The sequence below is a fragment of the Quercus suber genome, unplaced genomic scaffold (genome assembly GCF_002906115.3).
Source record: "Quercus suber isolate HL8 unplaced genomic scaffold, Cork oak 2.0 scaffold_175, whole genome shotgun sequence".
In the NCBI taxonomy this organism is placed as follows: Eukaryota; Viridiplantae; Streptophyta; class Magnoliopsida; order Fagales; family Fagaceae; genus Quercus; species Quercus suber.
In genome coordinates this window covers 630,268-645,092 of record NW_027069635.1, presented here as the reverse complement: position 1 = coordinate 645,092, position 14,825 = coordinate 630,268, and the positions used below count along the sequence as shown (strand labels likewise).

At 32.8% G+C, this 14,825-nt stretch overlaps 1 protein-coding gene across 4 annotated transcripts; it reads right to left on the bottom strand.

Annotated features, from left to right (window-relative positions):
- Nucleotides 1-3,772: 3,772 nt before the first annotated feature.
- On the bottom strand, nucleotides 3,773-14,282 carry LOC112009137 (TMV resistance protein N). Of its 4 annotated transcripts, none has more exons than XR_010630746.1 (8): nucleotides 14,089-14,281; nucleotides 13,063-13,581; nucleotides 8,573-9,662; nucleotides 8,177-8,452; nucleotides 7,003-8,034; nucleotides 6,118-6,918; nucleotides 4,223-4,601; nucleotides 3,773-4,092 (listed from the first exon to the last, which is right to left on the bottom strand). XR_010630746.1 is itself a non-coding variant. In XM_024041482.2 (7 exons), the coding sequence occupies exons 2-6, from the start codon at nucleotides 13,569-13,571 to the stop codon at nucleotides 6,148-6,150; spliced, it is 3,678 nt and encodes a 1,225-aa protein (XP_023897250.1). In that variant the 5' UTR covers nucleotides 13,572-13,581; nucleotides 14,089-14,281; the 3' UTR covers nucleotides 3,773-4,601; nucleotides 6,118-6,147. The 4 variants fall into 4 exon arrangements, 2 of the variants coding, with proteins under 2 accessions (XP_023897250.1, XP_065634255.1); XR_010630747.1 differs by having other exon boundaries at nucleotides 4,478-4,601; XM_024041482.2 differs by having other exon boundaries at nucleotides 3,773-4,601.
- Between the last annotated feature and the right edge of the window lie 543 nt (nucleotides 14,283-14,825).

Genomic DNA, 14,825 nt, shown 5'->3' with positions numbered 1-14,825 from the left:
TTGAAACATATATTTCCACAACACTTTTTAACTCACATGCAATTCCACAGGGGGAATGGGCAGACTAAGAATGTAATGGGCAAGTATGTAGTAAGTCAGGCAACGCTTGAAAGGATAATGGAAAGTAGCATTTCGAGTTTCTAAAAATCGAGATTAATATTAAAACTCGAGTCCCGAAGACTCGCTTTGCAAGTATTTTGGTGCTGAAAATGTCACAAAGATCTCGAGTTTTAGAAACTTGAGTTCCTATAGTGATGTTTTTAAGTCATATAATGACATTTTAAAGCCCTATAGCGGCGTTTTCCTGAAAAAAAAAAAAAAAAAATTGTATGTGTGATCAAGGAGCGCTATAGTGGCGTTTTTAAGCCCTATAGTGACGTTTTAAAGTTCTATAGCGGCGTTTTCCTGCAATTTATGGAACTCGAGTCTTTAAAATTCAATTTTCATGTGGATTTTTTTTCACATGATCTCCCATTCACTTACAAATCAAGACTTAAAAACTCGAGTTTTATAACTCGAGTTTTAGACACTTGAGATGCTACTTTTCAACATTCTTTTGCACCGTGACAACTAACTAAATTTTTTAATATTTATTGTTATTTAGAAAAAAAAAAATTCCAATTCCATAATATTTAAACAATGATACTAAAAATCTCTAACTAAACGATCCCTTAATTCTGTGAGCATGAGCATATTGGGCCGGCAAATGGGTTGGGCATGGGCTAGAAGTTTTGCAAATTATTTTCAAATAAATCCCTATTCTTTTTTATTTTGAAATTTTATTGTTGTTATTTAATTTTAAAACTTAAATAAACATAAATTATGTCCAAAAATATTTAAAATATACTTAAAAATAAATATTAATTCATTAATTGCCGTACCCCAAATGTGTCGTATCCTATTTTTTCAATAATTGTCATTCTCTCGTACCTATATCGTACTCGTATCAATGTCCGTGTCTGTGCAACTTATGCATTAAAGACTTGTGCTTAACTGCAAAACAAAACTTTACTGAGCATCTAGGAAGTATGAACATGGAAATGGACACAAGTATAGGTATGGGTCGACTCAAGGATATGTTAATTTTTGAAAAATTAACATATGACATAATGAGGATATGTGTATCAATTATTTTTGTTAAATATTTTTTATATATTTCTAAGCATTTATTTTATATATATATATATATATTATTAAACATATATCTATTTAAGAACATTAATGGATAATAAAGTGAATTTATGGAAAATTAAACGATGTTTAAAATACAATTAATTATATTGATTATCCATTATTAAATGATGTTTACAATTAATATATTAATTAATGATTAAATATATTTTTATTTCTATTTTTTATATATTGTTAAACATATATTTATTTAAGAACAATAATGAATAATAAAGTGAATCCATGACAAGTAAATGATGTTTAAAATACAATTAATTTAAAAAAAAAAAAAATCTAACCCATCAAATACTAACTGGACCATCATTTATTAATAACCAAATCTTATAATTTTAACAATTAAAAAATATTAAACAAATAATTAAAGTTAAAAGTCAATAAAATGATTCTTGAACAAAAATTATTATTTTTTTGGCAAGACACGTTGGGGACACGCAAGTAGCTGTGTCTGATATGTGTTAGACACGGACATGCAGCCCATTGTACGGTGTCCTTGCGTCCTAGCTGAGCATTAGCACTTCTTCAGTAGGCCCAACATTAATCTAGAGAATATCACATATTCCTGTTTTTAAAAATTTGGATCCTCCATCCATTAAGCCAGCCGCTGCTTCAAAGAGCAAGGAGAAATGAGCTCAATTTTAAGGCCCAAATCTAATCCAAACAATACAGCTTGAGCAAGAGTGCACTTCAAGAATAAATAATCCAAGTTTTACTCTTCCTCGGTGCATAAGACACATTCACTATCACTTATTATGGTTTTGTTAAATTACCGATTGTCCAAAAAACTTAAGCTATCAGGAAATGATGAATTTAATCACTTAACCATAAATCTAACAGTTTCATTTAACTATTTTGTTTTAATGAGTAAGTCCTCATGCCCAAACTTCAACACAAGAATTATTAACTTCAAAGGAAGCTTCAATCCCCATAGATGCCTCCACCTAAGAGCTATGACCCTCCATTGAGAATCCTCTTGAGTTCCCCCTACTTCCAAAGGTAGCTTACTTTAGTCCTTATATTGACCATGTCATGTGTTACATTGAAGCCATATCAACTTATTAGTATCTACTCATCTTGAGATAGGGGTGGTTAAAATTTAAGCAGCCATTTCAGCAGAGCATCACTCCCTAACCATGTCCTGTTTCCAAGTCAAAGTGGGCAAAAGTTAACTTTAAATACCTACTAACAAATGCAGATTGTTTTGACTTCCTTAAGGGAATCACAAATATAATATAAAAAATATAAAATTTTCTAAAATGAATGACAATGATTATCATAGTGTTACATCTTTCCCCTATGAAATATAATACATTCAACCAAAATAACAAACCCAGTGGGAAGAATGTGAGAATACTTAAAATTCTAGATGTCACACAACAATGATAGCAACTTAGCAAGTAGGACAGGAGGTCTTACCAATCTATGTAGGCTACCTTTTACAATTTTTAACCTTTGTCTACACAGTTGCTTACTTTCTCGACTCTGATGACTGTAAAGGTGAACATACCTCAGATGTGTTTAGTAATATATAATCAAATTTGATGTATGGTCAACTTTTAATTCTAATTTTAGTCAAGTCTCTTTGATAGGGTATAACATAATTAAGTTACCAGTTGAGATAGGTCTTATGGTTCATTTCAGCTTTGCCTGGTCATGATCTGAAATGGGTATGGAGAACCCTCAGTTTGATTAAGAGTGAAAGTTTTAAAAAGGTGGAAAAATTCACAAGCAGCACAAAAAAGAGGAAAAAACAGAAAAGTCTATATGGTAAAAACTTACATAGTCAAAGAGTTGCTTCATGATAAAAGGAGTTTTAAACTGTTAATATTCAGATTCATGGAAATTCGTGTGGTAGCACGCATTTTCTTTCAAACTCGACCAAGATCATACATACATACATACATATATATATATATATGAAACTCATAAATATCTGAAAAATCTAGTAACAAGAAGGACAGGAGAAAGATGTTACTTTAAAATCGGATTGAAATATTATTAAGGTCTCACCAATGCTTCTACACAAGCAATGATGTGAACGGTGATTTCCTTATGTAAAAGCTGCACATGGCTAAGGCCATTTAGTACTACTTACTATTCATATTCTATAACTGTTAAATACTGATCCATCACGGCATGTATAACTATCTAGTAATATATATAACACTGTATTTGGGGACAGACAAATCGAAATTAAATTCTTTTAGCTTTGAGGATTCTCTCCTGTAAGTGCTTTTGTTCTTAATTGTTTTAAAATAGATTTGACTTTACGTGTTTCTTGATAGATTGTGAATATTTCTGTTTTAGGATCGTTTGTAAATGTGAACTCCGCAAGTATCCACATTTAACAAGTCGTGTACATTATTCACTAAGTTCTCTGGTCAGATTTGATTTCTTTGTGAGTAGCAGAGAAGATAGAAAGTAGTAAAAATTCTACAGAACAAGACAGCATTGTCGCTCTCAATTAGTTCTTAGGTTTGGTGGTGCATATCAGAGAGTTGCATAAACAGCAAGAAAGTATAATTTAAACTCGAGGAAATCATGGGGTTCAACCTGGCAAAGTCAGCCCCTCAAACGCACTCAATCCCTAAAATATGCTTTCTGTATCATTGAAAAATATAAATGTTCTGAAAAATAATGACAATAGTACATGAATATAAATCGTTTTTTAGGAACATTGAAACAAAGGAACAAAAAAAACACAAGAAGAAAAGAGTAGAAGATCAGGAGTCCGCTGTCTACCATTCAAGCTAAAATTCATAAAGAATTGGAAAACTCTCTAAAGGTCTGGACTTGCTACCATTCAAGCTAATGTTATAAAGAATTGGAACACTCTTTAAAGGTCTGGACTTGTTTAATCTGCTGCTGCTGAGGCTTTTCTTTGTGTCTAAACTGTTAGCAACCCTGCACATTAAAATCAAACTTTTACTATACATGACCACATAAGTGGCAGAGAGAGGCTCTCTCTTCCTGGTTGCCTTGTTCCTAGTAGTCCATAGAACATAAAATAGAGACAAAAGACACTGAGAAGTACTTTATGTTCTCTAAATTCCCCCTGATGCCTGTCGTAAGGCTCAATGAAATTAGTTTTAATGGAAATATTGAACCAGGCCAGATTGCTCTAGATATCGAGAAAAAAAAAATATGGCCTATAGTGTATCTTGGACACAAAAGGGCATATAATTCCTCAGAGATTTGTCTTCTCAATTCTGCCCTAACAAGATGAGCATTCAATATAATCCTCCAAAGAAAGATGATCATTTTAGAAGGTAATTGTAACACGCGTAACTGGTTCCAGAGCTCAGGGTCTTCACTTAAGGTTGTGTCAGTGAGACGAATAACAGAGCTTCCAGCTTGGGTTCTACAATGCCTAGCATGCAACAGCCAGTATCCTTTTTCAACCAAATAGGCCCCTGCGTTTGGAAAGAGGTTTTATGAGCTTGTCAAAAGCACAAAAGTCATATGGTAATAAATAACATGCATAATTAAAGAGCAATGCTATTAATATTACTGGCTGATGAGGCAATTCATGTGATAGCACCCATTTCCATTCAAACTTGACATTATATATTCTACTAGACTCCTAAATGTATGAAAAGAAGAAGAGCGAAAAGAAAGAAAAATCTAACAAACAAAATTCAGAGGAAAAAGGTATATATGTATATCACTTTTAAGTGAGATTCAATTATTATTAAGGTCTCACAAAAGCTTCTGCACAGCATCACATGGGATGATGAGGATTTCCTAACATTGAAAAATAGAAACAGATGGTTAAGGACAATTAGTAATATTGACTAATCAATACCATCTATTATTCTTTGCATAACATAGCTCTCCTTTTGTAAATCACTGATCCGATATGACAGTCTAACAGTCTAACAACATTGTTTTCGTGATAGGTAGAGGATGAGGCGAAGGGATAGAAGGGTGGGATAGTGAAGGCGGAGGAAAGGGAGAGGGGACATTTAGAATTTGAATGCAGAGATAATATGAGATCCAGGTGACAAGACTAGTTAATTTTTAGTAGTTTAAACAATAATGCTCTTTGCTGCCGTCCATCTCAAATATCCCCATGCTAGTTGCTACATGTGACTAAATGCTTTTAGCTTTAAAGTTTGCTAGTGGCTACATGGGACTAAATGCGGAGTTGGCTCATATTTTTTATCAGGCCACCGGCCAAAAGGCCTTATGGGCCAAGTGAAGTGGAGCAGAGCGTAATGAATGGAATGAAGCAAAAACTGATGTAGCAACTAGAAATCTTTAAACACTGTTGTAATGGGTAGGGTTTCGTTATGTAACACTATTATAACCCTATTTTCTCATACAGTGGATTTTCAGCTGCTCACTCCCGTGGAGGTAGGCATACTGCTGAGCCACATAAATTTTCTGCATAAACTGATTTTTCCTATCTGGTTGATGACTGCACACCAATTAACACTAGTCACAAACCCACCCAAAGCATGGGAAAGTTACTACTCCTATTAGGAAACATTTCATTGCATTTCAGAAGGGTACTTAGAGAATACTTCACTGATCATTAGAGACTTGATTAACATTTTCGTACCTTGTCTTCAATTACAATAATAAATTCATTTTGTCTGCCTCTTGCATCTTCATCTAACAATGCGTGAGTATAATTGCTGTTCATAGCATTAGAGAGAGTTGATTCAAGCAAACAAAAAAGCAGTGCAAAAAGAAGCACAACAACCACAATAATTCAAAGAATTTATATAAAAGCAACTATTTAATAAATAATCATGTCTTGAGAACTCTAATGCAGCAACAGACAAAACTACAGAGTTACTAAGAGCCAAAGGAAAGGAAAAAAAGTTAATGCAGCAACAGACAAAACTAAAATTAAGAAAAAAGTAATTTACAGATAATCAGTAGCAAAGATAGGAAAAAAATAATTTCGATTCATTGACTTACAGAGAATTTGAACCCATTTTTCAAATCCCATCAACCTTCCCGGTCACTTTCACTAGATTCCTGGCAATCACTTAATTCCTCACAACATTCCATGTACTCACTTGACTCCTCACAATCAGAATTACCAAGGGCCATAAATTCAGGGACTCTTTCAATTCTTTTTGGGTGTGGTATGTCATCAGAGCTTCCTTCTCCACTAGGTGTAGTCCCATCATAGTCATCACGACTTCGCTTGGCTTTGCTACCTTTCGCTACCACTGCCAAATTGACAAAATTATGACGGAAAACATCCAAGCCCTTATAAGGAATGATGTTATTGTTGCTACTTTGAGCCATTGTTTGGTTGTGATCTTCGATGTCTTTCTTGTATACCATACGCAACCCCCATTTCTTCACCTCAAAGTCACGAGCTCTAATGTCAATGCCAATCTTAATGAATCCATTCTCATCACATCCCCACAATAATTTTATCAAATCTTCTTCTCCGAAAAATTCAGGAAACAAATAGAGAAACCAAAGATGATCTGATGAAACCTTAGCCACCCTTGTGCCAATTGGAGGATATATATATTCTCCATTGGCTATCAATTGAAAGCAAACTTGACTACCAAATAGAAAAGGGTCAACCATTTGGTTATGAGAACAAATCACAACACAAACAGCAATTCCCATCCACTCATCATAACATAAATGAGAAGGCTCTTTTATGTTCACTTCAGCCCCCGTACTTTGATGACAAAACCACTTTGGAATTTCACTTCCAGGAATAACCATTTCGTATCTAATCGCAAAAGAGTGTCCCTGAAACATACAAGACATGTTGTTTAGAGCGCGCGTGCACACGCACAAAGAGAGAGAGAGAGAGAGAGAGAGAGAGAGAGAGACCTGAAGGATTTTTTTTATCACTGCAAGAAACATGTCAATGAAGCCTTGATTGTCAACCAGTTTACTGCAACCTGAAAGCCAAAGTTCTGCCTCACATAAAGAATTTGGTTTCAATAGATTTGGTACTGTTTCCAGTGAGGTACAACCAAATCCCCAAATACAATCAATATTTAATGGAAGCTTCGGCAATGATAGAAGGCTTGTGCAATTCTTTACCTTCAAAGATTTCAGAACAGATAGTTGAGCAATGCTTTCCGGTAAGCAACCAAAATTATTTCCACTTAAATCTAAATCTTTTAAGGAGGATAAGCAGCAAATGTCATTGGGGATTGCATTAAGATTGCAATAACTTATATCCAAATTGATCAAAGAACATGAACGCAATAGCGAAGTTGATAACGAGCAAATGGGATCGGGACTCCTCAACTTAAATCCACCAAAAGCTAGTTTTTTAAGAGTTTGGAAGAAAGCATTGGAAGAATGCATCATTCTTATAGCACTTCCACCCACATCAAGCTCTTCTACACTTTCAGTAGTCCCCAAATTCTCTAGTAGTTTGCAAAGTTTTGAGCATCCGGAAAAATTGATATTTACAAGTGACTCCATATTAAAAAGAGTTAGAGGAAGTGAAATAAGATTTTCGCAATCTCTTACACTTAATGAAGTAAGTCTAGTCAAATTCCCAATTGAGGTGGGTAATTTTGTAATAGCAATGCCATCCAAGTAAAGCCCAGATACACATCCCATGTTTTTTGCAAACTCTGGAATTCTTTTTAGTTTTAAGCATCCTGAAAGAATAAGAATGTCAAGAGACTTCATTTCAAATTTGTTTGGAAGAATTTTGAGGCTTTTGCAACCTTTTAAATTAAGAAGAGTAAGCCTTTCATGAACTCCAACTGATGGATGTATCTCACATAATTTTATGCAATCTTCAAGAATCAATTTCTCAAGAACTGGGACTTCGGTGATGTCTGGGGTTTCAATAAGTTTTAAGGAATTGTTCAATTCGATGAATTTCAACCTCTCAAAAGACTGTTGGAAACCACCACACACCCAAAAAAAAAAAACAAAAAAAAGAGACATGAAACAATTAGCTTCTACAAAGTCTTTTAGTTTAATGAAACTAAACAAAAAAAAAAAAAAAAAAAAGGTTTTATAAGAGTTCCTAAATTACCTTTGTTCCTTTCCAAAGTCGTTCGATGTTACTGCAATTCAAGCGAAGTTTAACAAGTTCATTTGATTGGAAACTTGATGGCAAAGATTTTGAAGGGTACTCACTCCAATCAAGAAATCTTAAGCTATTAGGAAGATGTTTGGGATCATGCATTAGTTGAACACGATGAATTTGGAGCAACTTTAGACATTTCATCTTTGAAAAGGCTTCACGATCCCAATATACCTTTTTCGGTTCAGACAGCTCTAATACTATGCTTTGAACTGCCTCTGTCCCCTATAATTAGGAAAGAGAGATTAGAGTAAAATGAATAGAACTATTGTAATTTAAATTATGTTGCTCAATGTGTGTGTGAAAAATAAAGTATTTGCTCGTGTCGTTTAAATAACATCATACCATATTTTTTGTTAGCACATCGTCAATGTCTTTATACACCCACAATCTACTACGCTTCCCAGGATCTTTAGAGCACTCGTGACGAACTATGTCTCGACCCATTTGTTGTAGTAAATCATGCATCCACAATTGTTTGTCATGAAATTTTATGAGAGATTTTTCATTAAGAACCCTTAATTCAATTTTAGGGAGAAGCTCAAGATGATCTACTATTTCTATGATAAAATCTCGACTCATGTGATTAAAGAAGCATGCAATATCCAGGAAAATTTCCTTCTCTGTTTCTTGAAGTCCATCATAGCTTATTTTAAGCACATTAAGAATTTTTCTTTCGGGAAATTTTTCGAGTCTATCTAATGCACTTTGCCATTCATCTATACGTCTCTTGAACAAAAAGGAACCGAAAACCTCAATGGCTAAAGGAAGACCGCTAGCATAATGTATGAAGGCTTGGGACAACTCTAGATAATCTTTGGTAGGATGCTCCTTTCCAAAAGCTTTCAAATTAAAGAGTTGAAAAGCTTCATCATAATTTAATCCTTCAATCTCATATATTCCATCTACTTTCCTTGTCGTTAGCAAATGCACATCTCTTGTTGTTATGATAATTCTACTACCTGGACCAAACCAATCATGCCCCCCAACTAATTTGTTCAGTTGGTCTAATTCATTTACATCATCAAGAATGAGAAAAATCTTTTTGTGACATAACCTATTCTTGATGAGAACTCCACAATCAACACCTTGTACATTCATATCATTATGCATCAAAAGTTCATTCAAAAGTGTTTGTTGTAACCAAAGTAAACCATATTTTTTAAAAACTTCCCTGACATTAGCAATAAAACAAGAAGCTTCAAATTGATTGGAAATCATACCATAAACAACTCTAGCAAGAGTTGTCTTACCCATTCCTCCCGTCCCACAAATTCCTATAATGCGAACATCGTTTGACTCCATGGCTAAATGTGACTTCAATTTCTCAACTCGGAGATTTATTCCTACTAGTCCGTTAGTATCTACTAAAAATGTGTCACTCAATTTATTTAATATCAGTCTCACAATGTTTTGGATAAATTTGGTCTCAGTCCTGCAAAAAAGATTGAACAATAAGCTGCAAGTCTAAATTTACCATGACAGGAACCCAAATAAAAATTTAGTAGATATGTGGCATTCTGTTTAGTTGGTTAAAACTGAAATCGGAATGCATAAATGTAATTGAATGCTCCAAGCCAGAATCGAAAGAACTACCCATATAAGTGTTGTGTTATAGTTAATGTTAACAATGCAATTGTTTATCAAAAAATAAAATTAACCATACAATTATGGATTGTTCCATGAAATATTTCTTAATTTCCATAGATAATTGCGTTTGAAGGTTAGTAGATTTTACATTATTGGAGTTCCATTAGAGTTTAATTCAATGTATTTCAGTCATGTAACTTAAGAGATTATTTTTAGAAGAAATTTATATCTATTTTATTTCTAAAATTTCCTAGACTTTAGTAAATTATATCTTTAATATACACAGGATTTTTTCTTTTTTATTATTAATCCATATAATGCACATGAATACCGCTTTTGGCTTCTAAAATGAACAGGTGAAGTGTAAAGGTGCTATCAAATTGTTTGTAGTAAAAAACGAGTTCACTTGTCAAAACTCAAAAGTCCCATGGCTCAACAGTCAACACTGCACCATGTGGTTCTCATATTGAGAACTTCTGTTTGAATCACCCTACTCTCGCATGTTGTAAGCCTTTAAGAAAAGGAGGAGTTCAATGGAGTTTTAAGATAACTAGCTCCCTTTTGATTTTCAAGTTTTGATATCTAATTAAACTCAAGTTATGTGAAATTAGCAACTAAAAAGTAGCATGCACTTCCCTCAAAAAAAAAGTAGCAACACCTCTACGTAATTACATTAAGTAATTTAAGTCTACTTAGACAATAAGTTGCACAACATTGTTCACAACAACTATTGAGTTGACCGATTGTGATTGGTGAATGGTAAAAAATGTGTTGGTTGTGGACTCGTATGCTAGTGATGTTCTACCAAGCATGATTTACCATCTCAACAATTTGTGATATTTTTTTGTCTCTAGTATTACTCATAAAATTATCAATGTTATTTTCACACAATAGAAGACTACACAACTTTACTATGAAGACAACTTATTCCACAACTTTTTTCACAATTTGCTAAGATTTCGCATTGTGAGTGGTGGGTAAATACTTTTACATAGATTTACCTGACATCACTTACAACCCACCACTCCAAAAAGTTATAGAAAAAATTGTGGAACAAGTTATATTTCTAGAATTATTGTAGGACCATAATAAGAACTACTTATAAAAACCAATAGGCCATAAGAATCAAACTATGCAATTGGAAGTAGTTGGCAAAATTGGAAACTCCTTGAATCTCCACTCGAGTCTATTAGGATTTTGGCAAAATTGGCTTAAAAGCATTGCAAGAATTTATTTTAACCTAAGACAATGATTAAGACAAGAGTCAATCTAATATAAAGATGAGTTTTTATTTTATTTTATTTTATTATTATTTTTTTTTACAAGATATAGATTCTACTCTATCTTAATCTAAGTGTATATGTGTGTGAAGCTCCCTCTTAGAGACTTAAACCTGACCCTTACCCCTTACCCCTCACACCCCATAAGCACTTATACTTGTGAAGTGAATATCGTACCAAGGGTGTGCGGTAGTAATATAAAGATGAGTTGAAATGTTAAAAAATTGTTGTTCTTATACAGTATTTAATAATCATTGAAATTAGACTAGGATATACTGGCTTATATTCTAAAGGGGCTATAGATTAGTTGATCGGCCAAAGAAGTTTAAGTTGTTCCTAAGATGGAGGATATAACGCCAAGTACTTCCCCATTTATCCCCACACACACACAAATATATATATATATATATATATGTCCCACTCTAAATAGTCCACTTTATGTTCCACAATCATAGGCAGAAGATTTTGTATTATCGTAGCTAAAGTAAGTGATCATTTCAAGTTCTTGAGAGGGGGAATTCAAAATTATTAGTTTAATACTGTAGTTTGGTGAATTATTTCTGGGCTCCACACAGTCCTAATGCTGTTATGAATCTCAAACTATTGATTAATAGAATATGTTCTATTCTATACATGATTAGTAGTATTCCAGGGCACAACATCATCAAAATTAATCTGTAAATTAAAATTAATTTACTAACTGTTAAATTATTGATCATCCTAACAGTTTAAGCTATTAGAAAATTGTGAATATTGAATCATTTAACCAATATTCTAACAATAATATTATTAGAATTAATTAACAAAATAAAAAGTAAACAAATCAAAGTAAAAAAAATATACAAACTAAGCAATAGAAGCTGATTATGTAAGTCTGGATTTTTATCACTACTTCTAATCTATTTAGAACCATGTCAAGCTTAATTAAAACCACTTCTACCAATTTTACTTGAGGTCTAATAAAAACACACTTCTAACTCATTTTAGCATTCCAAGTTTTCTTTATATATATATATATATATGTGTGTGTGTGAGTGTGTGTGTATTATATCAATAAAAGAAACTATTATTAATTCAAACATAAACTTCAATGATAAATTTTACTATATTCTAAAATTAGCCGCTCCTCTTCAATAGATCTTCATAATAACTCGATTTTCATAACTTATTTGAAAAATATAAATATTGAATAATTGCTTACATTACTATAACAAAAATTACATTAAGAAATAAAATTAAGTATATAAATAATTTAGCACACTAACTATTCTTTTGAACTAAAATAGAGCAATTAAAAATAAATAGTTTGCATACTCTAGCAAATGTTGTCCTTACAACCACCGTGCACCCTTGGTGCGGTGGTTACTCCACAAGTATAAATGCTTGTGGGGTGTGGGGAGCAAGAGATAGGATTCAAGTCTCCAAGAGAAAACTTCACACACATATACATTTTTTTTTTTTTTAGAAAGATATACACTTAGATTAAGGTAGAATAAAAATTATATCTTGTATAAAAAAAAAAAAATGTTGTCCTTCCAAGATATTTTCAAGAATTGATAAAGCTTTGGACATCAGTAGTATTATTAAAATTAGGTAGGAACATTTAATATGTATGTAATTGTGTTTATCTTTAACTACGTTTGCACTTGGACTGTTGGACACGGATCTCTCTTCATCACGCTTGTTCTTTTTATCACTTTTTCAACATTTAAGATTTTTCAGTAAATTCTTCTATAAAAAAAGATTTTTTTCCGTAAATTTTTTGACAATTAAAAGATGAAACTATCAAATCCTATTCTGTTTATTGTAGTACAGATTACATATCATACATAATGTGCAAAAATTAAACATAGCATATATTATACACAAAATTCTTGTTGCATTTTTTGACACTATAATTCATGCTATATATATAGAAAGAATTATTTCAAAATAAAATAAAATAAATATGTTAAATTAAATTACTCGTTTTGTAAATGCCAACCGGCGAGATTGGCTACTTCTCTTAATGCTGCTCTCCATGTTTGCACCTTCTCTTTGTTCTCCTTGAAATGTTCTTCATGTTCAAGAAAAGCTTTTGCAAAAGTTCCTGTTTGTTCTCGTACATCAGATGGATCAACATTATAAAAAACGGGTAGAATTGTCATTCCTGTCTCTTTCATCCATCTTGTGACCTTTACAAGTTCATCTAGGCACCATGTTGAAGATGCATAGTTTTTTGAAAAAATGACAATAACAAATCTTGATTCTTCTATTGCTTTCAATCGCTCCAGTGAAATCGATTTTCCTTTCTCAAGTTTTCCATCGTCTTTAAAGGTGAAAATGTCCTTTTGTTTCAAGGCATCATATAGACGATCCTTGAAACTATAGAGGGTGTCCTCACCTCTAAAACTAAGAAAGACATCGAATTTCCATTGTGGTGTTGAAAAAAATGATAACGAAGATGAGGCTTTTTCTGTGCTCATGGAGGCCATTGGAAATATACTGCCAGATAGTGAACCACAATAAAATAAATAAATAAAATCAATTTAAATAGATAAAAAAAAATTACAGAAGAAGAGAACGATTTGATGTGAATTTTTCATTTCAATGATGCATCATCCATTTAGTTTTGCTAAACCTAAAGTAATACAAATGATATCATATTTATTTAAAAAAAAAAAACTATATCATAACATTCACAACTATTCCCTAATATGCCAACACACTTAGCTTGTCAGATTATAATACTAACAAACAAAAAAACATTCTTTATTTGACAATCACATGCAATTGCTAGCCTACAGATTAGAAATTCAGATGAAAACGCATATACACTTCTTTTTTTTGAGAAAAAAAAATATACGCTTTTTTTTTCTCAAAAAAAAAAAAATGAAAACACATATACACACAAAAGCCAGAAACAAGGTTTACGTTCCTCCCAAAACAAATAAATAAATAAACAGAGAATTCACACAAATAATTAGCATTGCATGAGAGAAGAAAGGTGACCTTGAGGATGCCGATCACGTTGTCAGGTCCAGGAGATGAAGAGACTCAAAAATTGGTGACAGAAAAAAAAAAAAAAAAAAAAATTCCCGGTGCTCAGTTTGAGAAAGAAAATAGAGAGAGAAAACCAAATAAAGAGGAAAACTATGGTGGGATTGAGAAAAAGAGAGATGCCAGTACAGTAGAGAAATTGTGAAAGTACTGTTCAGAGAGTAAAGTTGTTGGAAGTTTCCTAATTACCCTTTATTCCACTCGTTTTTTATTTTATTTTTACTCGTATTGACCATGAGGAAAAGAGAGAACAGTGCAGAAATTGCGGAGAGTATTTAATTGGTTACAAAGTTGGAGAAACACGTCTTTTTATAACACATTTTAACTATATTTATTTTTAGAATACTTAAATAATTATACTGAATCACACAAGGATCCTATGCTCCAACAAGAGGTTGCTCGTGTCTGGGAGAAGTCTTCTCTCTGAAAACTTCGAACAGTGCGTGGCACTTTAGTCCCTTCCTTTGAAGGTGTGTTGGTACCTTGTGATAACACTGTTATTGCAAGGTTAGTGGTTCCTTTCCTTCGGGGTTCAGGGAAACAGCCAGTGTATTTTTTGGTGTGTTTGCTTCCACCCAACAGTATGGACGATTTAACAAAACACTGGAGCTCTCTCTCTCTTTCGGAGAGGGAGGGCCATGGATTCCATTTAAAAAGCGAACAAGCCATCAATGAGCATGGCATTGTGA

What these genes read in the sequence shown, in the direction of transcription:
- LOC112009137 (XM_065778183.1), bottom strand. Translation starts at nt 13,571, where the DNA reads ATGGCCTCCATGAGCACAGAAAAAGCCTCATCTTCGTTATCATTTTTT. An exon ending in ATGTGCTAACAAAAAATATG is followed by an intron (nt 8,453 to 8,572) that starts GTATGATGTTAT and finishes TCCTAATTATAG; the next exon opens with GGGACAGAGGCAGTTCAAAG. An exon ending in TGATAAAAAAAATCCTTCAG is followed by an intron (nt 6,919 to 7,002) that starts GTCTCTCTCTCT and finishes TGTATGTTTCAG; the next exon opens with GGACACTCTTTTGCGATTAG.